The sequence below is a fragment of the Hemicordylus capensis genome, chromosome 1 (genome assembly GCF_027244095.1).
Source record: "Hemicordylus capensis ecotype Gifberg chromosome 1, rHemCap1.1.pri, whole genome shotgun sequence".
Taxonomy (NCBI): domain Eukaryota; kingdom Metazoa; phylum Chordata; class Lepidosauria; order Squamata; family Cordylidae; genus Hemicordylus; species Hemicordylus capensis.
The window spans coordinates 368,264,049-368,286,609 of record NC_069657.1 but is presented as its reverse complement, the minus strand read 5'-3'; the positions used below and the strand labels follow the sequence as shown (position 1 = coordinate 368,286,609).

The following is a 22,561-nucleotide window of genomic DNA, read 5'->3' as shown; positions in this document are numbered from 1 at the left end:
ACCCAGGCTGCAGTCATAAAGGCATTAATGTAGAAGCCCCATTAAGTCCAGTGCTTATCGATATTAGAGAGCCAGTCCTATCCTATGCAGGGTTGGGTGCACATAAGCACACTGATGCACTGAGGTGCGTGCTTCTAGTTCCGCATTGGATCGGCTGTGTACTTAAGGAATGAGACAAAAACGGTTTACGTGGATGCAGCGCAGGCAGGCGCTGTAATTTAGTTAACCCTGTAGATTCAAAGGGGGATACGAAGCCGCAACGACGCACTCTACCACGCCGCCGAGTACCGCTTGAATTCGCTCTTCTCTGCCAAGTCTCCTTCCGCCTACTTCGGCCTCACTCCTGCAGGTGGTTAAAGAGTACGATTCCGAATCCTTCCGCCACTCCCTCTTCCCCATCATGCATTGCGGCTGGGTACCCTGAGAGACGCGGGGCTGAGGCGTTTGGGGGTACTTCGTATCGTCTCTTGCTCTCCCCACTGCCGCCGTCTTTTTACAGAAAAAAGGGAATCCCGGGCGCTGGAAGAATCCTGCGCGGCGGAGGGTGGAAGGGCGCGTGGAAAGTAGTCCCGGCGCTGAGCAAGCGCCGCTGCAGCAGAGGCAGTTACTCGCTGGCTGGGCCGGTAAGCGTGTGGCGAAGGAGACGCGAGAGCGCGCGCGCAGCCGCGGGGGGAGGGGGCGGGGAGGAGGAGCGGGCCTCTGCGTGAGTGGCCGCGGTTGGTTGCGCTCTGCGGGCGGCTCAGCCTTCTTGCTAGGACGAGGCGGGAGGCAAGGAAGGGGCGAGGCGGCTCCTCTCGCTTCCCTCTCCGGCGCCATTTTGTAGCGCAACGAAGCAGCAAATAAAGAGCGGGCGGGAAGTGGACGAGGTGGCGACGGCGGCGGTCTCTGGGCCGAGCAGCGCGGGTCCCACTTTATTGATGCGTCAGAGCCCCAGCTGGGAGGTCCTCGGGGCGCGGAGGAGACGACGACGTCTCGGCGGCAGTGCCGCCACCACAGGCGGGAGGTGAGTGGTGGTGGTGGTGGCGGCCTTGCACTCCTTGCGCGTGGGCTGTCGCGTTTCCATTGGAGGGAGACCCAAAGCCCCGCCGGTCTTGGGTGGCGGCGGCGGCGGCAGCCTCGGTCACCCTTCTTCTGGCCACGCATCACCGCGGGGCGGGTAAACCCCGGCGCCTCCTGCGGAGTTGTCCATTCTCACGTTGGAGGTGTGTGTGTCTCAGCCCCTCCGCGCCGCGCCCGACAGCAGCATCTTTTTCTTGTCGTTCCCCGGCACCCCCCCCCCCCACCCTCCGAGCAATTCTCTAAGAGGCTTGTTCCCGAGGGGCGAGGCCACCCCTGGGGCCGGCAGAACACGGGCTTGTTGACAAGTCGAGCGCTATACACCGAGGAGGGCCGTTTCCGCGTATTCTATCCTGCGCAGATAGAAACAGGGACATACGAATACGACGAATACTTATATACAACTCCCATAATTTATGTGTACCGCTTTTCAACGAAAGTTCCCACAACGGTTTACATAGAAATAAATAAGTGAGAAACATGGCTCCCTGTCCCCAAAGGGTTCACAGTCATGGGAGTAATGAAGAGAAGGCGCCTTAGCCGTAATATTTGTAAAGGCTTGGGTCACATGTTTTATTTCTGTATCGTTTGAATATCTTGGTAAAGAGGTCAGACTGTTTTTTATCATTTGCAACACTTTTTAAGCACACGGAACCTGGGAGTAAACCCCTTCGAACACAGTTGGAATTGCTTTGAAGTAAAGATGCTTAAGCTTGAAAAGCATGTCACATGGTGGATTATTTAGGTGCTGTTTGGCTTGCTGGCAAATAATTGCTTTCTCAGATTGCCAAAATCCAAGGAAACAATTCTGCAATGCCACAGTTGTCAGGATGCCACTATTTTTACCCTGTTTGGTGCAATAAGTCTGCTGGGTTGAGTTGCCATCTTTTATTAGCTTCCTCTTTGATTTTTTAATTGTCTGCACTCAAGAGTTTAATAACTGTCTATTTCAGCATATTTTGTTCAGCTGCAAGCTTAGGTGAAAGTGTTAAGCAAGTATCACTTTTCATAGGAAGTCAGGCTGCTTAATGTCTGACAAAACATATATTGTCTATTCGTGCGTTATACATCATGTCTGAAATGTGGCAATACTACATTTCCTGCATGGAAATAATAGATTGCACATATTAACTCACATTTCTGTTTAGGGTCAGTCTAGCTCAGGCCTGCTCCACTAGGCGCCCCCCCCCCAGCTGTTTTTGGACTAAAGGTAAAGTGTGCCCTTGAGTCAACTCCTGGCGACCACAGAGCCCTGTGGTTTTTCTTTGGTGGAATACAGGAGGGGTTTACCATTGCCGCTTTCTGTGCAAATGAGATGATGCTTTTCAGCATCTTCCTATATAGCTGCTGATCGATATAGATGTTTGGACTACAACTCCCATAATTCCCAGCGGCCAATAGCCAGGGATTATGGGAGTTGTGGGCCAACATCTGCAGGAGGGCCCAAGTTGAGCAGCCCTGGTCTCGTTTCTCTGTGGACTAGAAATCCTTGCATTCAGTAGATTTTCAGGAGTCATAATGTATCCCTAGTGGTGGTCCAATACTTTCAGACTGCAGTTTCGTCCTTACTTTATTTTTGCAAATTCAGTAATTGCACATTATTTCCCACTATTACAATACTTCAGAAGAAGAATCCAAAAAGGATACGCTAAATAAATACCAGCCAAAATGTCTATAATATGAACTTGAGCATGTATGTTTTTTTGAAAAAACTTTCCATTCCAAAATATATTTTTTTCAACTTGAGAAAATTGAGATATATTTTGCCTGCACAAACCTTAAATCACCGCAGAAATACATAATTGTATTTCCCGAATACTGTATTCCCCCCAATAACAATATAATTGTAATTGTAACTACAATTACAATATAATTGTATCCCCCCCCCATACTGTCCTCCATTCTTAAAGTAAGATCTAATCCCTTCCCCATTACTTTGCTAGCAACACAACTGTAGTCACAAGTAACCACTTGTCTATTTTCCCTTTTAACAAAATTTCTGAAAGTATGCAAGGGAAACCTGTGGTGTGTGTCACTTTCCCCCCTTGTTTTAGTGATGACCCTAAAAGGGCCTAATAAGATTACAGTTCCACCATATGTGAATAAATCCTGCATGCTGGGCTTGACACTTTCAACATCAACCTGATGTTGTACATCATCAATCTCTTATACATAGCTTTACTTTCAATGGTGTGTAATACCATACCGTACCAATATAGAAACTTGCTTTAATTGCCCCATTAGCCTATATTGTAGTACCAACTGAATACACACATTGCTGCTGTTTTCAGAACCTAGTACTGATGGCCCTTGTTATCCATGGAATGCAAGGTTGAGTCAAGACACCCAATTTCTTTATCCATGGGTAGAACAATAGGCAAAATTCACCCTTCTGCAGTTTTGAGTGCCTGGAAATGACTTCCAATGTAATTTTTGGCCACTATTTTATAGCAGACACACATTTTGTGGCTCTTTTAAAAAAAATATTGGCCAATATTTGACTAGTTGGTTTGGGGGGCATTGCTGGAGACCTGAAGAATAAGGTACAGTGCTTTTCTCCTCTTATTTCTGCCTCTTTTTTGTGGGGGGCCTTCTTTTGGTGTTAGGAACCTAACCCAAGGCAGTTTCTGTATTGACGCTTATGGGTAAAAACAGAACCCCCGCGAATAATGAGGGCCACCTATAATCTTTAGCAACTGGGTTGACTGGTATAACTGAAAATATGTTTTAATGAATATCACAGCTTGCCATAAAATGAAAAACTCAATTGAGGACCAAAACACTGTAAACATTCAGTACACATTGCAGTGCATACAAATGCTTTTACCATGTTAGTTGGACCATTCACGTGAAGAGTTAGCATGCTAGTGATTGGTGGCCCACATAGGACAAGTGCTTTACCTGTGGCTGCCATCACGTTTATATTGACCCTTATTTCTGTGTTGCTTGGAGATGGATGCTTGGCTTAAATGGGATGTGTGTGTGGCGGGGGAGGGGGGGAGGAGGTTACCTCATAATGCACTAACAAACAAATCTGGTTGCATGACAACACAGTCGGATATTTACTCTTAACACAGAGCCATCTACAATCTACAGAGACAGAGAAGAATCTACATATTCAATCCTGCAAAGAAAATATTTAGATTGATGATTATTTAACCTAGGAAAAATGTAATAATGAGTGTCATTCTGTACATTGTTCTTCATAAATCATTTTGCATTGATCTGGAGATAGGGACTGCTGTTTTTGAGTGGGCCACTAATATTGGACCATGTTCTGAAGGTTTTCATTGTGAATGCTGAAACTGAGATAACATGGAGTAACACTTGCTTGCAAAGCTGTTGGCTAATGTAAGCGAGATTTATTTCTATTCCTATATTGAAAGTACATTTGATAATAGGCTGTATGTTGATGAATTCTGACAGAACAATTCTAAAATCGATCCATTGTGTACAGTAATATGAAAATATAAAATTTATTTGGAGTTATTTAGCTCTTACACATGCAAGACATTTGTGTGTGTGCGGAAGATGTATATTTTGATCATCAAACAGCGACTGAGTGGGGGGAATGTTTGAAGTTGAACAGAAACTAGTGCTTTCCTGTCTATCGTCTAACAGTAGGGAAAGTACCACTTTATTGCTGAAAGAGGCAGCAAGAGTGGTCTAATGAAGCACATGCCTTTCTATATTTTGTACATACATAGTAGTGAACTCCTCATCCTGGGAAAGAATGGGAATATCCTGCTAGCAGCCCTTTGGATTGGACACACACAGAGAAATAGTGGGTAAAAGAAGTCTGTGAGGATATTGGGACAGGAAATAATGGCAAGATGACATGGCTATTTGCAAAGCTCTTGGGCACTAAAAACAAAATAATATATGCTAGATATGGAAAGGAGTGTCTGATCCTCAGAAAAGAATTTAAATGCTGAATATTAACAGACAAAATCTAGGGTCCCATTGGCATCATAAGGCAGGATACACATTTAAAAGGAAATTAAATGCCCTTTGGATAGAAGTAAATTATGGTTTCTTTTTCTTAGAAAGATATGAATGGTCACACTTGAGCTCTAGGCACTTGCCATCTAATCCTGTGCTTATTTCCTTTGGAATAAATTTGTATACATTTAGTGGGACAGTACCTGGGATTTATTTTTAAGTAAGGTAGTGGTATATTTTAAAGAAGTTCAAAAATGCAGGTGTTGCTGTTGGGAGCCAAATAATCCTAGTGTTTTGTTGCTTTCCTCCTCAGAGTTCACAATGACTAATGAAGAACCACTTCCAAAGAAGGTAAGATTGAAAACCTGTACTACTTGTATTTTTTCCCCCAAGAGCAAGCAAAAAGAGAGTTAAAATAAATTATTTTTGTTCTGTAGGTTCGTCTCAATGAAACGGACTTCAAGGTTCTACCTAGGGAGGAATTGCTCTTAAGGTAAAGTAACAGGCCATATGCTTGCAAACCATGCACTTCTGAGTGTCGCATTATCTCCTATCTTCACAATGTCATAACTAAAAAGGAATATCCTTAGGTTTATGAAATAGAGGCAAATGTCAGACAGCAAAGAAGTTTACTGAGATTAAAAGAATACACTAAATGTGCATTGGTTAGCTGGATTTTGGAAAAAAAAGGTGCAACCATTATCTTACGGCAAGAATTTTGAAGATCTGCATCTGAAATGCTGTGTGTTGCCATTTGACTATATGCTATGAGACTTATTGGGATGAACAAAAATGGCAGGACAGAACATAGAGTACCATCAGAAGTACGCTTCCAAGCCTTCCTTGTTTTTAACAAAAGCAAACACATTTTCATGTCCCTGGGTCCAGAAACTTGTTCTGAAGCTGCATAAATAGAGCTGTTTAGAATGCAACACATACTGTTAATCTAGGTACATATTTGAATATTTGGACTAGGAAGACCCAGTTTAAAATCCCCACTGGGAAGACTCAGTTTAAAATCCCCATTTGGTCAGGAAGATTACTGAGTTAGTTTAGGCTAAGTGACTGTCTTATAGGGTTCTTGTGAGAATAAGGTCGGATAACTTCATGTAAGCTGCCAGAGTTTCTTCAAAGATGAGCGAGATAAAAATGTGACTAAATAAAAATTGGGAGTAGTTATACTGCTCCTGGTACACAATGCATAGTTTTGTGCACAGAGGATAGCATATACAATATACTTTCAAAGGTCAGGGATAGCACACAATAGAGAAATAATTAACTTTGTTCATCTACTGTAATTGCTTCCATTAGTTGTAAAAGAAAATTGCAAGTTTGTTTCTGGTGATATTGTTTAATTGTTGGTACCTTGTATATGTGCATACATATAGGTACCTTGTATATGTGCATAAGGATGTGAAGGCATGGACAAATACTGGGAAAATTAAGGAGAAACAAACAGTTTCCCCCCTCAAGGCCAGAGGTGAAAAATTGGGGGGGGGGGGATGCATGAAATGCTTTACAAGGCATGGTTTTAAAATAGTCTCACTTGATGCTTTTCTACATAATACGATGTGATGTTGTACAACAAAACCTTGCCTCACTAACATGTTGGAGTTCTTTGAGAGTGTCAGCTGGTGTGTAGATAAAGGTGATCTAGTTGACATAGTTTACCTGGACTTTCAAAGAGCTTTCAGAAAGGTTCCTCATCAAAAGACTCTTCATAAAGCTTAGTAGTCATGAGGTAACTGGTTGAAGGACAGGAAACGGAGGATAAGAATAAATGGATAGTCCTCTAAATGGAGGGAAGTAAGTAGTGGTGTCCCCTAGGGATTGGTTCTGGGACCAGTGCTCTTTAACTTGTTTCATAACTTCTTCATAAATGATCTATAAGTTGGGGTAAGCAGCAAAGTGGCCAGAGTTGCAGATGACACCAAACTATTTAGGGTAGTGAAATCTTGCCTGTGGGTTTCCTAGAGGCATCTGGTAGGCCACTGTCTGAAGCAGGATTCTGGATTTAGAAGGGCCTTGGGCCTGAGCCGGCAGGACTTTTCTTGTGTTCTTAACAATGAAAAATATTAGATTACAATTCTAAACCTGTCTAATACCAAGTTAAAATAACTCATTTCCCCTATATTTTTTGGCCCTTTCACTTCACAGGATATACTATAATCTTTACTAGAGGAACAGACAGGCCCAGGCCTTCTTAGGACCTTTCTTTTCTTGTGAATTGTTGCCTGCTTCCTTTCTCTTTGATCTGGAGAAGAGTGGGCATATTAGCCTCCCAATTTGACCCCTGTTCATTTTAGACATATTCTCTTACCTCAGAGAACTGTGAAGCCATGTTTCACCTCTTACAGGGAAACAAGCAGCCTTTTGCTCTGCCTGCTTCTGTGCAGAGTTAAAAGAAAGTCAAAGGGGTCAAGAGACATGTTGTGCGTAGCAAAGCCTCAGAAGAAACCTGAGCATTTAAATTAGGTAGCTTGGGGTCTCCTTCCTTGTAGTCCTGTCCCATTCCACCTTGACACCAAGATCTATAGAAGAAAGCACATAAACTGCATCTTATAGGTCAATCTCTAGCACTACATATATTTTTGTAATTATTGCTTAGTAGATTTAAAAGGCCAAATGTTTTAGTTTTATCTTAACAAAGGAAAATCCTGTGTGATAACTAAGTTGTGCATAGTTTATTTTGTGTTTTTAAAACAAAGTAAATTTTAATATGATGCAAAAGTAAGGGATGTCTATGTGTGTGTATTTTTCCCAAGACTTCAAAATTTCTGGGAATTTTATATCTCTGTGTGTGGCTCATGAAGAATGCTTCTATATATTGTTTCTAGCAATCAATAATTAACCAAATTTCTGACAAACAAATTTAGTAATTGTAAGTGTTTAGGATTAGCTTAAATGTGAGACTCTGTATAGTTGGTAATACAGAATACAATAATGCTTGATTTGAAGCAGCTTAAGATCTTGAAGACCTTAGTGTGTGCTTCAGTGTTGTTTCATGTATATTGTGGATTTGCACATAGCATGCCTTAACTTAATCACTTAAAGTTCAAAAATGTTTTTCATTCCCTATTAGGTGGAAGCAATATGAAGCCTATGTGCAAGCTCTGGAGGGCAAATACACAGACCTTAACTGTAAGTTGAAACTGAATTGATTTATGTGACATGAAATCTTGAGATCCTTGGATTGATAGAGAAGTGGCAATAAAGAATGGAGCTGTCTGGGACTTAACCACTGAGCTGCATATAAGTACAACCCAGAAGAGATCTCTAATTGTGTACTTGGACAGGCTGATCCATAGATTGATTAGAATCATAGACTGATACCCAGATAAACGAAGCACTGGTACTATGGGAGAAGCACCAGTGCTTCTAAAGAGTTTAACTTTGCCTCACTACTCATGCAGCACAGGTGTGCACACAAATTTTGACAACCCCCTTGCTCCGGAAGTACTCTTTGTCACCCATTTTCTGGTGCACAGAATGCTTCCAAGGGAAGTTGTTGCAATCCCCCCACTCCCCTGGCACATGCACAATCCCCCAAGAAGTGTTGATCTGGAACTCTTTGGAATCAATGATGTTGCGCTGGTGCTTTGTTAGTCTGGATGCCGGCCAATGTTTTTAAAGGAAACTGCCATCCAGCCAGTCTCTCAAATGGCAGGAAGCTTTCCATCACTGACCTATATTATTCAAACTCCTGTGCCTTTGTCAGTGAACCCATTTTGTTTAAGGCATTTGTATGCAGTTTTTCCTAAGTGCAGTACACGAAACACCATACTTAAAATTGCGTTAAACATACGTAACTTCACAATAATTAGTAGCTGGTGATATGAGCTTCCTAGGCTGGGCTTGTCCTACTGTATTTTTGCCATGTAGCTCTTTTTGTAGCCCCTGGGTAAGTGAGGATGGTTGGTGGAGCTGAATTCTCTTCAGGCACTGGTGGTGGTAAATGTGCCTCTATTTCAGTGAAATAAGTAGATTGTTCTGATCTGAGAGCTGGTCTGTAGGTATGGTTCCCCATTGGGTGTCTTCACTAGACTGACCCATTCCCTCTGTAGTTACTTTAGTTGACATTGTAAATAAAAGTCTTGCTCAAACTATGATATATCTGTAAGTGCTCTGGATGAGCCTGACAAGTTATTTATATATCATCTAGAGTTTCTAGAATTCTGTCACCAGTCTTGTAGGTTAGAGCAATTTATATCATGTGCTCTTGTAGATGTACTGCTGTTACAAGCAAATGTGCTACTGTGGTTGATTTGTTAGTCAAGAGGAGTGTCGTAAACATTTGCCAGATGCTTAGGTAGTTTAAGTGTTTTCCCATGTGCAATGAAGGCTGGCAACTGAATTACTTTTGTCTGCTTTCGTTCTTTCTTTTTTAAGTAAAATTCCTTTTGGTGGGGATTTTTATTTCATTTTGTTTGCTCTTTGGTCATTTGACAAAAGTTTAAATCCAAAAGAAGCTCATGGATTCATGGTAATGTAAAACCACGCTGTCAGAAACATTCACATTGTGAAGGCTGATGCAGACCAGATACAGGGTCTTCTCGATTGTAACTCTGGAATGCCCTCTCGGATGCACTTTGCCATGCTCTCTCCCTCAATATTTTTAAGAAACATTTAGACTCATATTTTTAGAGAGGCATTAGACATTTTTATTCTTGTCTGTGCTAGTGAGTTTAATTTGTAGATCTGGTTTTATACTGTTTAATTATGAGCAGCTCCAAGCAGTTTTGTGCTGGATAGGCAGGATATAAATATTTTTAATAAAGTGGTGCTGAAACAAGGTTTATTAAATGCTTCTATATCCTTGGAATTTGAGCTTGGCTTAGTTTAAGTTGTTAAAATATCAAAATTATTCCTCTGGACCTATCTGCCTTGGGATTAATACTGTGAAGAACAAATTTGAGCCTGTTAGATACTGTGCAATAACCATGTGATGCCTCTAGACTATGACAAGCAAGATGGGTTCCTAAACACACCTAAGAGAGTTCTGTCTTAGGTTTGAGTTTAAATAGTACAGACCTAAACTGAACTGTTGATTAAACTGAAAATGAAGTACTGTACAATTTCATAGAAAAGCCCTATTCGATTAAAATATTGGGAAACAGTGGGCTTGGAATAAGCAATGGCTGCTTCCTTTTATGCTTGCAGCAGAGAAAGTGTGTGCAGATGCCCTTTATGTAGCTCCTGATGCTCTAAACGTTTTATAGATCTGAGGTAAGAATTCAGTTATACAAGGCAGTATCTGCTATTTGCAAGCCATAGCAAGCATCATAGCTGCAGGTTGGAATGTACAGCAATAGCACCAATATGGAAGGTACCCATTGGTGTAGAGGGAATGATGTCTTCTGGAATGATATTGCTGCAGTCTATCACCGCTCCCTCTTACAGACAATTGACAGGAATATGGAAAAGAGCAATATTTTGGAGATTTCCTGTTTTAGTGCTGCCTCATTCACCCAGTTTTGCTGGTCACAGAGGAGATACTCCATTCTCTAGCATTTCTATGAGTGGTTTGGACTAGTTAGAAAGGGAGCAAAGGCAAAGAATTTGACAACCAACTTATTTTTGCCTTGTTCTGTTTAGAAATAGTGGTTGACTTAACATGTTGAAAGGTTTTTTACTAATACACTTTGCCTTTAAAACTAGCTAATGATGTAACTGGATTGAGAGAGTCTGAAGAAAAACTGAAGCAGCAGCAACAAGAATCTGCTCGAAGAGAAAATATCCTGGTGATGCGGCTAGCAACTAAGGAACAAGAGATGCAAGAGTGTACTGTAAGTGAAGTTCAAGTTGTTGGAGAGCAAAGTATCTATCTTGCTATATAGCAATATATTATTAGCTTAGAATCTTGTACATGGAATACTGTTAAGCAAACAGTAACTTGTGCTGTTTGCTCCAGCTTTTCTGCAGGTGCTTGTCTTTGCTCAGAAGACCACACTCTTAGTAGATTGCAAGTTTTGCTATACCAATATGGTAGTCTACAATAATTAATTAGGATCTACCATATACCAGGACCAATCTAAGCAAAGTATAGGCTTATGAAAATTGTTGCAAAACATGTACTGTATTGTAAGGAGCCTGACATTCACTGGAAATATCTGGAGTGCCTACAAAATATCTGTAAATCTTTTTCACACACAATTTGTTGTGTATATAGATGAAATAGCTAAAAGCATAATGTTTCATATAACTAGTTTTTGATGGTGCAAGGAATCAATACCCAGGTTCTGGGCTAATGATGTCTGTCTACCCCTTATTTTCAAATGAGTAACAAAGACTCCAGGAGCCTACCACTCAGTTGTCTTCTATATATTGGCAGTAAGAGGAACACCAGCACTTTTCCTCATAGTAAAAAAGCTCCTATAAGTAGCTGGTGTGTTTGTTTAATTCTTTCACTGACCACTTGGCTTATATAAGTATAAATGCAGATATGAAGCTTGACTGCACAGCTTATGAATGGTATTCGCAAACAGAACTGGAATATGGCTTGGTTTTTTTCTGATGCTGTCATGGAATTGCTTTGAATGTTGGCAGTTGCTTTGATCATATCGTTCTCTCTTGCAATCTGTATTTTACACCCACCTGGTTCTTATATGATCCAGTACTTCACTGTAATAAGCATTTTATGTATCACTTCCAAAGCATGCCCTATATACATTGTAATTCTCACAATGATGTATTGGATGGGGAGTGAAGCTGAGAGGGAGTAGCTTACCTAAAGCTACCTGTAAGGTTTTTTAATTTAAAATTTTACTCTGCATTTCTGAAATTCATACTCAAAGTGGTTCATGGCAGAGGTGAAATTTGAACCAGGGGATCCTTGTTCAAAATTCAGCCATGATGCTACATTAGCTCTCATGTAAGGCTTTATGTTGAAGCCAATAGTTTGTTTCAGAGCTCTTGCTGGTAGAAATGGGAGTAGGTGAAATTACTTGTGACACCTGTGGAAAAGTTGGAGTATTGTTGTCTTCTTCGCATAAAGTTTAATGTCTTGTGGTGTTTTTATGGATGTTTTAACTTTTAAATTCTTGATCTGTTCTTGGTTTGTTTTATGCTGTAAACAACCTAGAGACTTGGGTAGTGGACGGAATACAAATTAATTAAATAAATAAACGTACATAGCAACAACATATCACATGTTATGTGGGCTCCCTACCTACCAGCAGCAGTAGGACTGGGATAAGGGGTTTGAACAGATCAAAATTGTTGCCTGTTGGAACTTATTTCTATCTGATACTCGAGGCTCTGGGAGCATAGCAGTGACCCTGTGTTCAGGGCCATTGTGTTCTGGTCATCATAGAGGTCTGCACAGTAAATGCTCTTTACAAGAAGCAATGAAAAGTATGTGTATAGAGGGGTGAATTTTCTCTACTGTAGTGGCTTTCAGGCAGGTTCTGAAAATTCCTGCCATATTAAAAGCCGAATTAACATTTGTTCTGTCCGGTTGTTCAGTTCTGATTGGTAAGAATTGACTTAAAATTCTGTTGTTTCCCAAGGTACAAATGTGACAGGTTTACTGTATAAGTTGAACTTCATCTTGTAACTCTTAATGGAAACAGCTCTTGACATTATCTGTGTATTTACAAAGGTACATGCAAAGCTGACAACTGTTGCCAGCTTTTTAAAATAAAGGAACTTGATATAATCCTACTAGTTACTCATCTTTAAACTAAAGTGAATAAAAGTACAAATGGTACACACAAAAGGTGTCTGTATAGGTTCCTCGGATGTAGACCTTTCTGTGAGCAGTCAGAAAAACTGTGTGGTATTGTGCACTTAAGCATTCTCTGCTTAGGATTTAGGACTTTACAAATGCAAGCATAATAACTTTCCTTTCCTTTTATGCAGAATCAGATCCAGTACCTCAAGCAAGTCCAGCAGCCGAGCGTTGCTCAACTGAGATCAACAATGGTGGACCCAGCCATCAACTTGTTTTTCCTAAAAATGAAAGGTGAACTGGAACAGACTAAAGACAAACTGGAACAAGCCCTAAATGAACTGAGTGCCTGGAAATTTACACCTGATAGGTAAACAAAACATACTCCCCAGTCAAGACTTCCCTGACAGAGAATGCTTTGGTGGGACAACCACGTACTCGTTTCCACACCAAGACTCAGACGTTTTGAGCCAAAAGCCACATTCTTATACTGTCCAGCTTGTAATGCTTAATGTAAAACTTACCAGATGAACCTTGTGTTTCAGCTTTTTTCTCCCCCTTTGCTTCAGAGGCCTGACAGCGTCGGACTATTCTGAAGAAGTGGCCACCTCAGGAAAAAAAGAGCCCTTTCTAGAACATGTAGACATTTGCAAAGTGGTTCTGTTTGAAGAAAATAGAGGGAGAAGCAGAAGTCTAAAGTCTGTGGCACACTATGTCTACAGACAGTTTGGAGGAGAACCTAGAGATTTTAAATCATGAATTGATCATGTCAAATTCGAGTAAAACATAAAATGGAATATGCTTCGTTCTTAACCTAAACCTAGTGACTTAGAGACTGATTAAGTCAGTTTTGCCATTAAGACTGTGGACTTCCTCCTTGTTCACTGAACTGCTGGGTCAAAACTCAATGAGGTGAATTTTGCTTAACTATCTTATTTGGTAATCAGCTTTGAATAGCTGTGAGAACATGCACACATTCAGTATTGATTGATTTTTCTTAGCATTTGGGCTCCATAGGACTTCAGTGAACCTTGTCATTATGGTTTTGAATAACAAATTGTTCCATGGATGGATGGCAATATGTGAACTCACAAATTTAGTACTGTACAAACGTATAGTTGCAATTTAATTACATCTTTTATATTGTTGAAGCAGTTGTGTGCACAGTGGATTGCAACTAGAAAATATAATTGCATAACTAGTTGTGATTCTTTTACTGCCCTTGGCAGTGTAGAAGTGCCATTATTACTTTATTTTGAGAACATATATGCAGAATATACAAGGCGCATTAGTGACAGTTGCCTTTTGAAGTTGTTTTGGGGCATTTTGCATTCCATTGTATATTTGGTTTTTGTACTGCACTCATATATAAAATATGCCTTGAAATAGTTGTAATATATAGTTCAGGGAACACTGCTGGTCATACTACTGTATGTGACGTTTTGGTGGGGTATGAATATCAAAGAATGGAGAACAGGATACTACTATATCTTGTCCTGTTCTCTGGAAGAGAGGTGATGACACTAATTGCATGCATCCTGCTGGTTGGCATCAGTTCAGAAGCACTGATACTTTCTGATGCCTTGTCATTTTGTCCCAGATGACCTCCAGGAAGAGTAGAATGGGACAGCTTAGTGTGTATTCTTGTGATCACGGTGGAGAGAAATCTGGAATGATTCGGACTGACACAATATTTGTGTACTTAGTCAAAATACATAGATTTCAGTGAGACAACTGAAGACTGTTTTTAATATGAGGTAAAAACTCAAGACAGAATATAGTTAACTTTCCTGTTAATGTAGTCTTTATCTGAGTTAAATTTAAGATACTTTTTGAAGCTAACTTTAGCTCCTCTTTAGATGATCATTGCAGCATATAAAATGTGGTGGTAAATGAATCTGTCTATTAATGGGTATACATCGAAAGAAAACATTGCAGTAAGCAATCATATCTCTTGAAAATGATCTTGGTATGATGGTATGGAAGATCTTTTACAGATCTAGCTTCGAAACAGAGGTAAGATTTCTGCAGTGTAAAAAAATAAAACAAAAAACACCCTGTTTTTAATGTGTCACAACTGGCTTTGTAAAATTTGAATGTATAATCAAAAAACAGTTCTTCATAGGTATGAGTTAATTATGGTGTATCATAGAGATTACTTGTGAAATCTAGCTTAACCAAATGAATTTGTGTTTCGACAGAGGAGGATAACGTTAAATGTGACTGGATTCTAAATCTCTTTACCTGAGGATAACTTTTACTTTTTACTTCAACTAGACATCTGCAAATCTTTTTTTTGCTTAAAAATGCCAGTTCTCTAGTCTTCTGAGTTTTTAACTTGCATATGTTTCCAAATCTGTGAAATCGCACCCCTTTTTTAAAATTTAAAGAAGATTTGTGAATTGGCTGCACCTTTTGAGGAATGAGGAAATGGGATCTTGATTTATCCCTTTAAAGAAATATTTTTTAACGTAATTTGTTTTCCATGACTGTTGCCACAATTTATTTCTGAACTGAATTTTGAAAGTGCTACTGCACTCTTCTAACGCTTCTACACTATTAAATGATTCTAGAGTGTTTGTGAAACAGTTCTTGTACATAACACTTCCTGTAGATTAATGTCTTTGCAAATTGTGCTCAAAACCCGACTATTTCAACAGTATTTGTTGTACTGCTCTTGATGAATTTATTTATTTATTTATTTAGCAGTTGGGGAAATGCCAAGTGTTTCACAGTACATTATAACTGTCACTGATATCACACACATAGTATCCAATAGTTGTTTTAATAGAGGCACCACCGCAGAAGCGCTCTAGTAGCAGTAAAATGTTTTGAAATTAGAATTTTACTGCAGTATTTTGCTTTGTTACATAGGTAGTTTTTACATTGCAGTATTGCTGTGCAACTCTGTTATCTGCCATATAGTTTATGTCCTTGCCTCTATGCTCCATTTAAATGTCTTCAGATTTTTATGTACATTCTAAAGATTAAGAATTTACATTGTGTTGCGGGTACTTGAAGAATAAAGCATGGATATTCAGAAACAGTGGAACTTGGAGATATAGACCGGGATTCAAAGAACTGCAGCTAGTTATTAGCCTGGCAGCTTCCTTGGGCAACTGACTTTTTCTGAAACATGTCAAGCTTATTTTGACAGAATAGAGTTTCAAAAGATGCTTGTGCAATGGATTGGTGGCCTGCTGGTCAAAGAAAATCTTCTAGATATGCCCAAGACTTTAGGTGCACCTAAAGTAGTTTTTTTTATCTCGGCCATAGGCTCTGTTATATCTAAGAGTCATTTCATACCAGTTATTTTCTATACAGTTACTACTTCCATGTGGGAAAACCAGGTGTACGCCATAATGTGTGACACATGCATATGTACCTTCACCACATGTACACGCATTGGAAAACCATGACTGTCACTGGGTTCCATGAATATACAGGAAAATAAACATGCACCAGTCTCATATTACAGCGTATAGTTGGTTTTTCAATATGGAGCTGATTCATGTAGATGGGTCGTTTGTGTGACATAGTCCGCTGTGACTGCTTAGTTGCAGGAAAGAACAGTCTTTAAAATCTTAAGCTTTTAGCCACAATAACAGTATGAATAGATGACAATCTAGGAATTGGGTGAGGTGAAACCATCACATATGTTTACAGTTTCATGGCAAGTGCTTATGGGATCTGTAAGGAATAAGGGTTCTTCAAAGAAAAATGATTGCTGAAATTAATGTTCTTGGGTCAGTATTTTAAGCTTCAAGGGTGTAGTACTGTACTTGGGGGAAACTTGAAGTACTATAAATGGTAGGCATCTTGCAGAGGAGGACATCTGAAAGGAATAATTTTAAAGTACAATAAGTAGATACAGCAATGTTCTCACTATTGTACTGATTCCCCCCGCCCTTGACTTGGACATATCCATCAAAGCTTTCCATATCTTGTTTTGTTTCTCAAACGATTAACTTCAGTTTAAAGTTAGCCCTAAAATTTTGTCTAATGTAATTGTTGAATCTGAAATTGCTTTTGCTTCCTTTAGTGACAGGGGATGTTGTCTTGGCATTAGTAAACCTCAGAAGGAGTGGGAAACGCTGATTCGTTTGTTGGCAGCTCATATGTTTAAAGAGCATTTAACATATGAATGATCTACTGTTCATATTCTGTTAGACCACTGGTTTGCCTAGTCCCGATATTGTCTTCTGGCAGCAGCTCTCTTAAAATCTTGGGCAGATGTTTCCCCCCAGCTCTTTTACCTGAGATGCTGGGGACTGAATCTAGGACCTTCTGTATGCAAAGCATATTTTCTGCCATTGAGTTGTGGCCCCTTTGGTATAGACTAAGTCATAAAATGTTCAAGAGTGCAATTTTAAAATGAAAAGGAGAGCTGCATCTGTTTGGTTTGACAAAACATGGAAAATACCTTTCAGTATATTTTGAACAGTTCCGTAGCTTAAAATAAGATCATACAAAACCTGCACACACAAAATGCCTTATTACATATTGCCTAAAATATTTGTGCAGTCTCGTTTACAGTCTCAGTAATTGCACATTGAACCATGAGCAGAGGTCGTTTGTATGCTAGAAATACTCAAGACCAGGCTTGCCCAGTCTGCAGCCCTCCAGATGTTGCTGAACTTCAACTCCCAGCATACCCAACCACAATAAATTGTGGCTAGGGATGCTAGGAGTTGTAGTTCAGCAACATCTGGTGGGCCGCAGGTTGGGGAAGCTGCTCAAGACAGTGGGTATGATCCTGACACTTCTGCACATGGAGAGTGTATTGTAATTTCCCCATGCTGATGCTGTGTTGGTGTGCTGAGGAACATGTGAATCTGTGGTGGGAAGTCAAGACTCTCCTGTGCCTCCCTTAGATGTATTCAGTAACTCATGGTTCTCCAGACCCTTGCAACTGGTGGCACTCCTTTTGGGAGTAATCCATAAAGTTAGGGCCTAGGGGACAGTGAGCTGCTGGATACATATAAATGAGCTGCAGGAGGGTCTTTGCTTACCAGAAGTGACCAGGTTATATTGCAGCCTGCTCAGCACAGAAACATTATGCCTGAAATGAGACCAGTAGAGAAGAATGATGGATTCCACATGGAGCCCTTCCTCCTTTCTCAGCATGTGGGAGGGGCTGAATTATGCCCCAAATCCTCACCCTCCCATAACTGCAGTTCGTGCATACCTTCTTAAAGCATTGCTTTTCCTGCTCCTAAATGTATCTGACTAGGCCAGTTAATCTTGTGAACAGCTAGTGAAACACTGTGCACCATAGCACTGGTCATGGGATTATGCATATATTTGTTAGCCATGACTAGGAATTCCAGTATGTAGAAATCTATGTATTTTTCAGTGCATGTATCTGTTACTGTTTCCAAGACTCTTCTCTCCCTCCCCCACCATCCCCACTACTCATGCCTTGCTTATAGGCCCAACATTTTCATTGAAAATTATCCAGTGCAATAACTGGTATGAAAGAACTGCAAAGGTCCTTTGATCATAATTCATGCTTGATCACCTCAATGTTCCAACTGTAGAACTTGCCTTTCAGTTTCACAGAAAGGGGCCAGAAGATTCAACAGATGATGATGATGGATCAACTTGTGGTACCTGTAGGGAGACTTTGTGCTATGACAACTGGCAGTAAGATTCTTTAAAATGAGACGTGCAGAAATAGTGTTTCCAGTCACTTCTTTTAACAAGGGAGATAAGAAATTTGTCTTCATTTTGTGATAGATGGCTCTTTCCTTTACAGCCAAACAGGCAAAAAGTTAATGGCGAAGTGTCGAATGCTTATCCAGGAGAATCAAGAGCTTGGAAGGCAGCTGTCCCAAGGACGTATTGCACAGCTTGAGGCAGAGTTGGCTTTGCAGAAGAAATATAGTGAGGAGCTTAAGAGCAGTCAGGATGGTAAGGGATTTTTAAAAAGAAAATAGAGAATTGCCTTGTATTTCTATAGGCTTCAGTAGCTAAATGTTGTGATGTGTGTTTCCACGGAAGTGTGCATGTATACATTTTGAATAAAGGGGTAATGCCAAGCTAACTCAACCTGGTGTAGTTTTCAAGAAGTCTAAATTGTAAAGATAAGCAGCACAAAAATTAGGGATGTGCATGGACTATTTGCCACAGTTAGGATCGATTTCTGACTGAACCATGGGTCCCCAAACCAGTTTGGTCGAACCCACTGATTGGGGCTGGTCAGGTCGCTGAACCAATTTGCAATAAAACCCCTCAAACTGGCCCAGTTCTACATATCCCTACCAAAAATGTTTATGTATTCTTAAAATGCTGGTTTCCTGCTAAGGTACATCTGGTTTTGACATGTAAAATAGCAAACTGGCTAGGATCCAAAGGAATTTTCTAGGAAATTAGACATGCCTATGACTACTTGTCTATGTGCTTGTCTAATTTTGTGTTCCCAAGGCTGCTTTAGATGTTTCTTGAATAGAAGCCCCCTGTGTCACATAGCAAAAAGCTGTTTTGAAACTGAGGGGTGATGTAGAAGCAATCTGTGATTTAGCATGGTGGTCTACTTCATCATAGTGGGCAGGGGTTGGGGAGAGTAAAAAAAGATATGTGGACACCTAAAATAGTTTTTGGGATCCTGATTACTGTTTGGTGTGTAGGAGGGAAACACACACCCCCCAATCAGTTTAAAAGCCATTCACAGTACCTAAAAGGATACATCCAAAAGCTTTAACTTAGTGTGAATATTGCTCCTGATCTTGCAGTGAATTTTGCCTTCAGTTGTCAATAGGCGGCTGGCTTTCTGAGTTAGGCATATCAAGGTCCTCTGAATTAATCTTGGTGGGAATGGGGAACTGGTTTGTTAAAGGCATTACTTTGACTTAACTTGATATTGCCCTTTGTCTTTTCAGTTGTTTGTAACCTAAATATTGCCAGGTACTCGAGAAATTGAGTTTAATTGCACTGAACTGCATGTTGACGTCTTCTTCTGCTTGAGAGTACAAAACAAAGTGAAAGATTTCAGTTTTGTAATGAGTGTTTCCAAGGCATTTGAATGAGTGGTGATCTAATGCATATTTAAGAGGCAACTCAACCCAAACCCCACACTATATTTATATTGCTTTTGAAGGTTATAAAAAACAAGTTTTCATTTTTGAACTATACAGTTGAGATTTTGTTAGTTTTGTGTCAGACTATATCAAACTATAGTCTACAAATCTAAACGGAAAACTAGCCAGCATCTAGACTTGAGGAAGTACTGGTGCAGCTGCACAGCTCTCAGGGACAGGTTTTCAGGAGTCATAGTGGGCTTCAGATGGAAAGGGAGACAAATGAAAATAGCCCCTTCCCTGTAGTACAAGCTGCACATTTCCTACACCAGCACTTCCTTAGTCTGGATGTCTGCCTGTGTATTTTAGTTATGACACAGACTGTGGAATTGAAGCTGTCATATCTTTATTGCCAGCGTTGGCATATGCTTGAGACTTCATTATAATTGGGGCAGGTGATCTGCAAATTACAAAAGAACACTTCTACATTGTTTCACTGGTATTGATGTTAAAGATGAAGATTTTTTAAGTAAGTTAGTGAACAGCACAGATTTATAAGAGAATTCATAACTCAGGAATGTGTGTTGCATGGAAGCAAAAGATTCTTTGCTATGGAAACCCAATTGGCCCCCAAAAGATCTTGCATTTGTCGTACAAATTAATGATGGGTTGGGATTGAGTTGCACAGGTGGAAGTCTGCTCATGCAACACTTTGCTATCCCCTACTCCCCACTTAAGCCTCTGTTGCCTTCCCAAAACTCTGCTGAGGATTGGAGCCAGAAGGATTGGATACCAGAAGGGTGTGGAATGGGGCTGCAGGGGGAGGAAAGAGTTTATAAAAATTGGGTCAGTTTGTACCTGTGCAATTCTAGACTCATCCCAATGCAGGTAAATGTTCTCTTTGCACATACTCTCAATTTGCATACCTTATTTTGAATTCAATACTTAAATCTTGTTGAAGGTATGTACAATGAGGGTGTATAGCTTAAGGGGAAATAACTAGAAGTGCTGAGGGATTGGAATTTAGCTATGCAGGTCAGAGTGGCTCAATCCCTCAATTTGAGAGCTTTTGTAGATGCTAGCTACATCTCTTCAAACCCATCTATAGCCATAACTGCTCCTTTTTCCGAGGATACTATGCCAGTTGTCGGATTCAAGCCCAAGTACTGTGTGTGTGTGTGTAGGGGCTCTATATGTGGATTATAATCCTTGTTACACAAACTGGGGTTAAAACAAGCACTCCACCAAAGTATTTTTTCTGCCAAGTTAAGGTCGGGGGGTGTGTGTGTGTGTGTGTGTGTGTGTGTGTGTGTGTGTGTCAGAACCACCCAATAATGAATTGTTGGTAGCTATAGGCCACCTCCAGCCTCAGAGGCAAGATGCCTCTAAATACCAGTTGCAGGGGAGCAACAGCAAGAGAGAGGGCATGGCCTCACCTCTTGCCTGTGAACTTCTCAGGGGCATCTGGTGGGCCACTGTGTGAAACAGCATGCTGGACTAGATAGGTCTTGGGCCTGATCGAGCTGGGATTCTCTTAATTGTGGAGTCCTAGCAGCAGCACTCTGAAAGTAAATAAAGGGGGTTAATTCTTTTCAGAGCACCATATCAGTTGTACATAAAGGGGAACCTAGACTTTACCATATGAATCAGTGTATGTTTCAAATGTGTTTTTCTTCATGTAGAACTGAATGACTTCATCATCCAGCTTGATGAGGAAGTAGAAGGTATGCAGAGTACCATTCTAGTCCTACAGCAGCAACTGAAGGAGACTCGCCAGCAGTTGGTTCAGTACCAGCAGCAGCAGTTGCAGACCTCAGTCCCAGGTACCAGCCGCACTCCAACTTCGGAAACCACAGATCAGGGAGAGGTCGTGGGCAAAGACTGCAGTCGTCTGGCTAATGGACCAAGCAATGGCAGCTCTTCCCACCAGAGGACATCTGGGCCTGGCTTTTATAGAGAGGGGAGTGGAGCAGAGGATGACTTCCCACCCTCACCAAGCAATGGTAATAAGCTTTCCAACCACTCTGAAGATAGAACTGGCAGAGGATCTGGTAGCTATATAAATCAACTCAGTACTGGGTACGAAAGTGTAGACTCTCCCACTGGTAGTGAAAATTCTCTGACTCACCATTCAAATGACACAGACTCCAATCATGATCCTCAAGAGGAGAAAACAGTGAGTGTGAAAGGTAACAGAACTGCGGGGTCTCGTCATGTTCAGAATGGTTTGGACTCAAATGTAAATGTACAGGGTTCAGTTTTGTAACCTTTTTTCCTGCAACATTTTTATATAGTGTCATTTAAATTGGGAGAAGAAACTGTCCAGAACTGTTCAAATTAGTGCATATATGTCACAATTCTGCCTTTTGTGGGTTTTTTGCTTCAATACCTCTGCCACTTCTGAAATTTTAACAATTACGTTGAATGTTGCTAAAAGGATGTTTGTGTAGGCTCAAGGTATTTTTGAGTTAATGTGAAGTTGAACATGGAATTTATTTCCAGGTATAACAAAATGATGTCTGTACAAATCCGTGTATATCTAGAACTTGTGCTGTGTAAGGGCATTCTTTACTCATACTGTTATAACATTCAGAATTTGTCATAATAGCTGTGGGTTGATGACTGCCAAGTTTGCCCAGTACAGTAGTTTTATAACTAAAATTAACTTGGTGAAGGAGTCCTGTAGTAGTTTGTGTTCCAGTTTTGCCACCATGCATCTGTGCGTTCTCTTTAGGTGATCGAATGTTTAAGAATTCTGTGTGCATAGTTACTCAGTTTAAGAACTGTTGTATCCTGTTAATGCATATTGCTCTGTGACTCCAATATTATCTTACCTGTACTGACCAAACCTAAATAAAGATTTTTAACAATGTAA

General features: G+C 40.5%; 1 protein-coding gene across 2 annotated transcripts; it reads left to right on the top strand.

Moving 5' to 3' along the window:
* The first annotated feature begins 489 nt into the window (after positions 1 to 489).
* WTAP (WT1 associated protein) lies at positions 490 to 22,561 on the top strand. Of its 2 annotated transcripts, none has more exons than XM_053294498.1 (8): positions 490 to 623; positions 5,312 to 5,349; positions 5,436 to 5,491; positions 8,081 to 8,139; positions 10,657 to 10,784; positions 12,859 to 13,037; positions 18,426 to 18,580; positions 21,369 to 22,561. In XM_053294498.1, exons 2-8 carry the CDS (start codon positions 5,320 to 5,322, stop codon positions 21,950 to 21,952), a joined length of 1,191 nt encoding a protein of 396 aa, XP_053150473.1. In that variant the 5' UTR covers positions 490 to 623; positions 5,312 to 5,319; the 3' UTR covers positions 21,953 to 22,561. The 2 variants fall into 2 exon arrangements, with proteins under 2 accessions (XP_053150473.1, XP_053150464.1); XM_053294489.1 differs by lacking the exon at positions 490 to 623 and adding an exon at positions 864 to 1,003.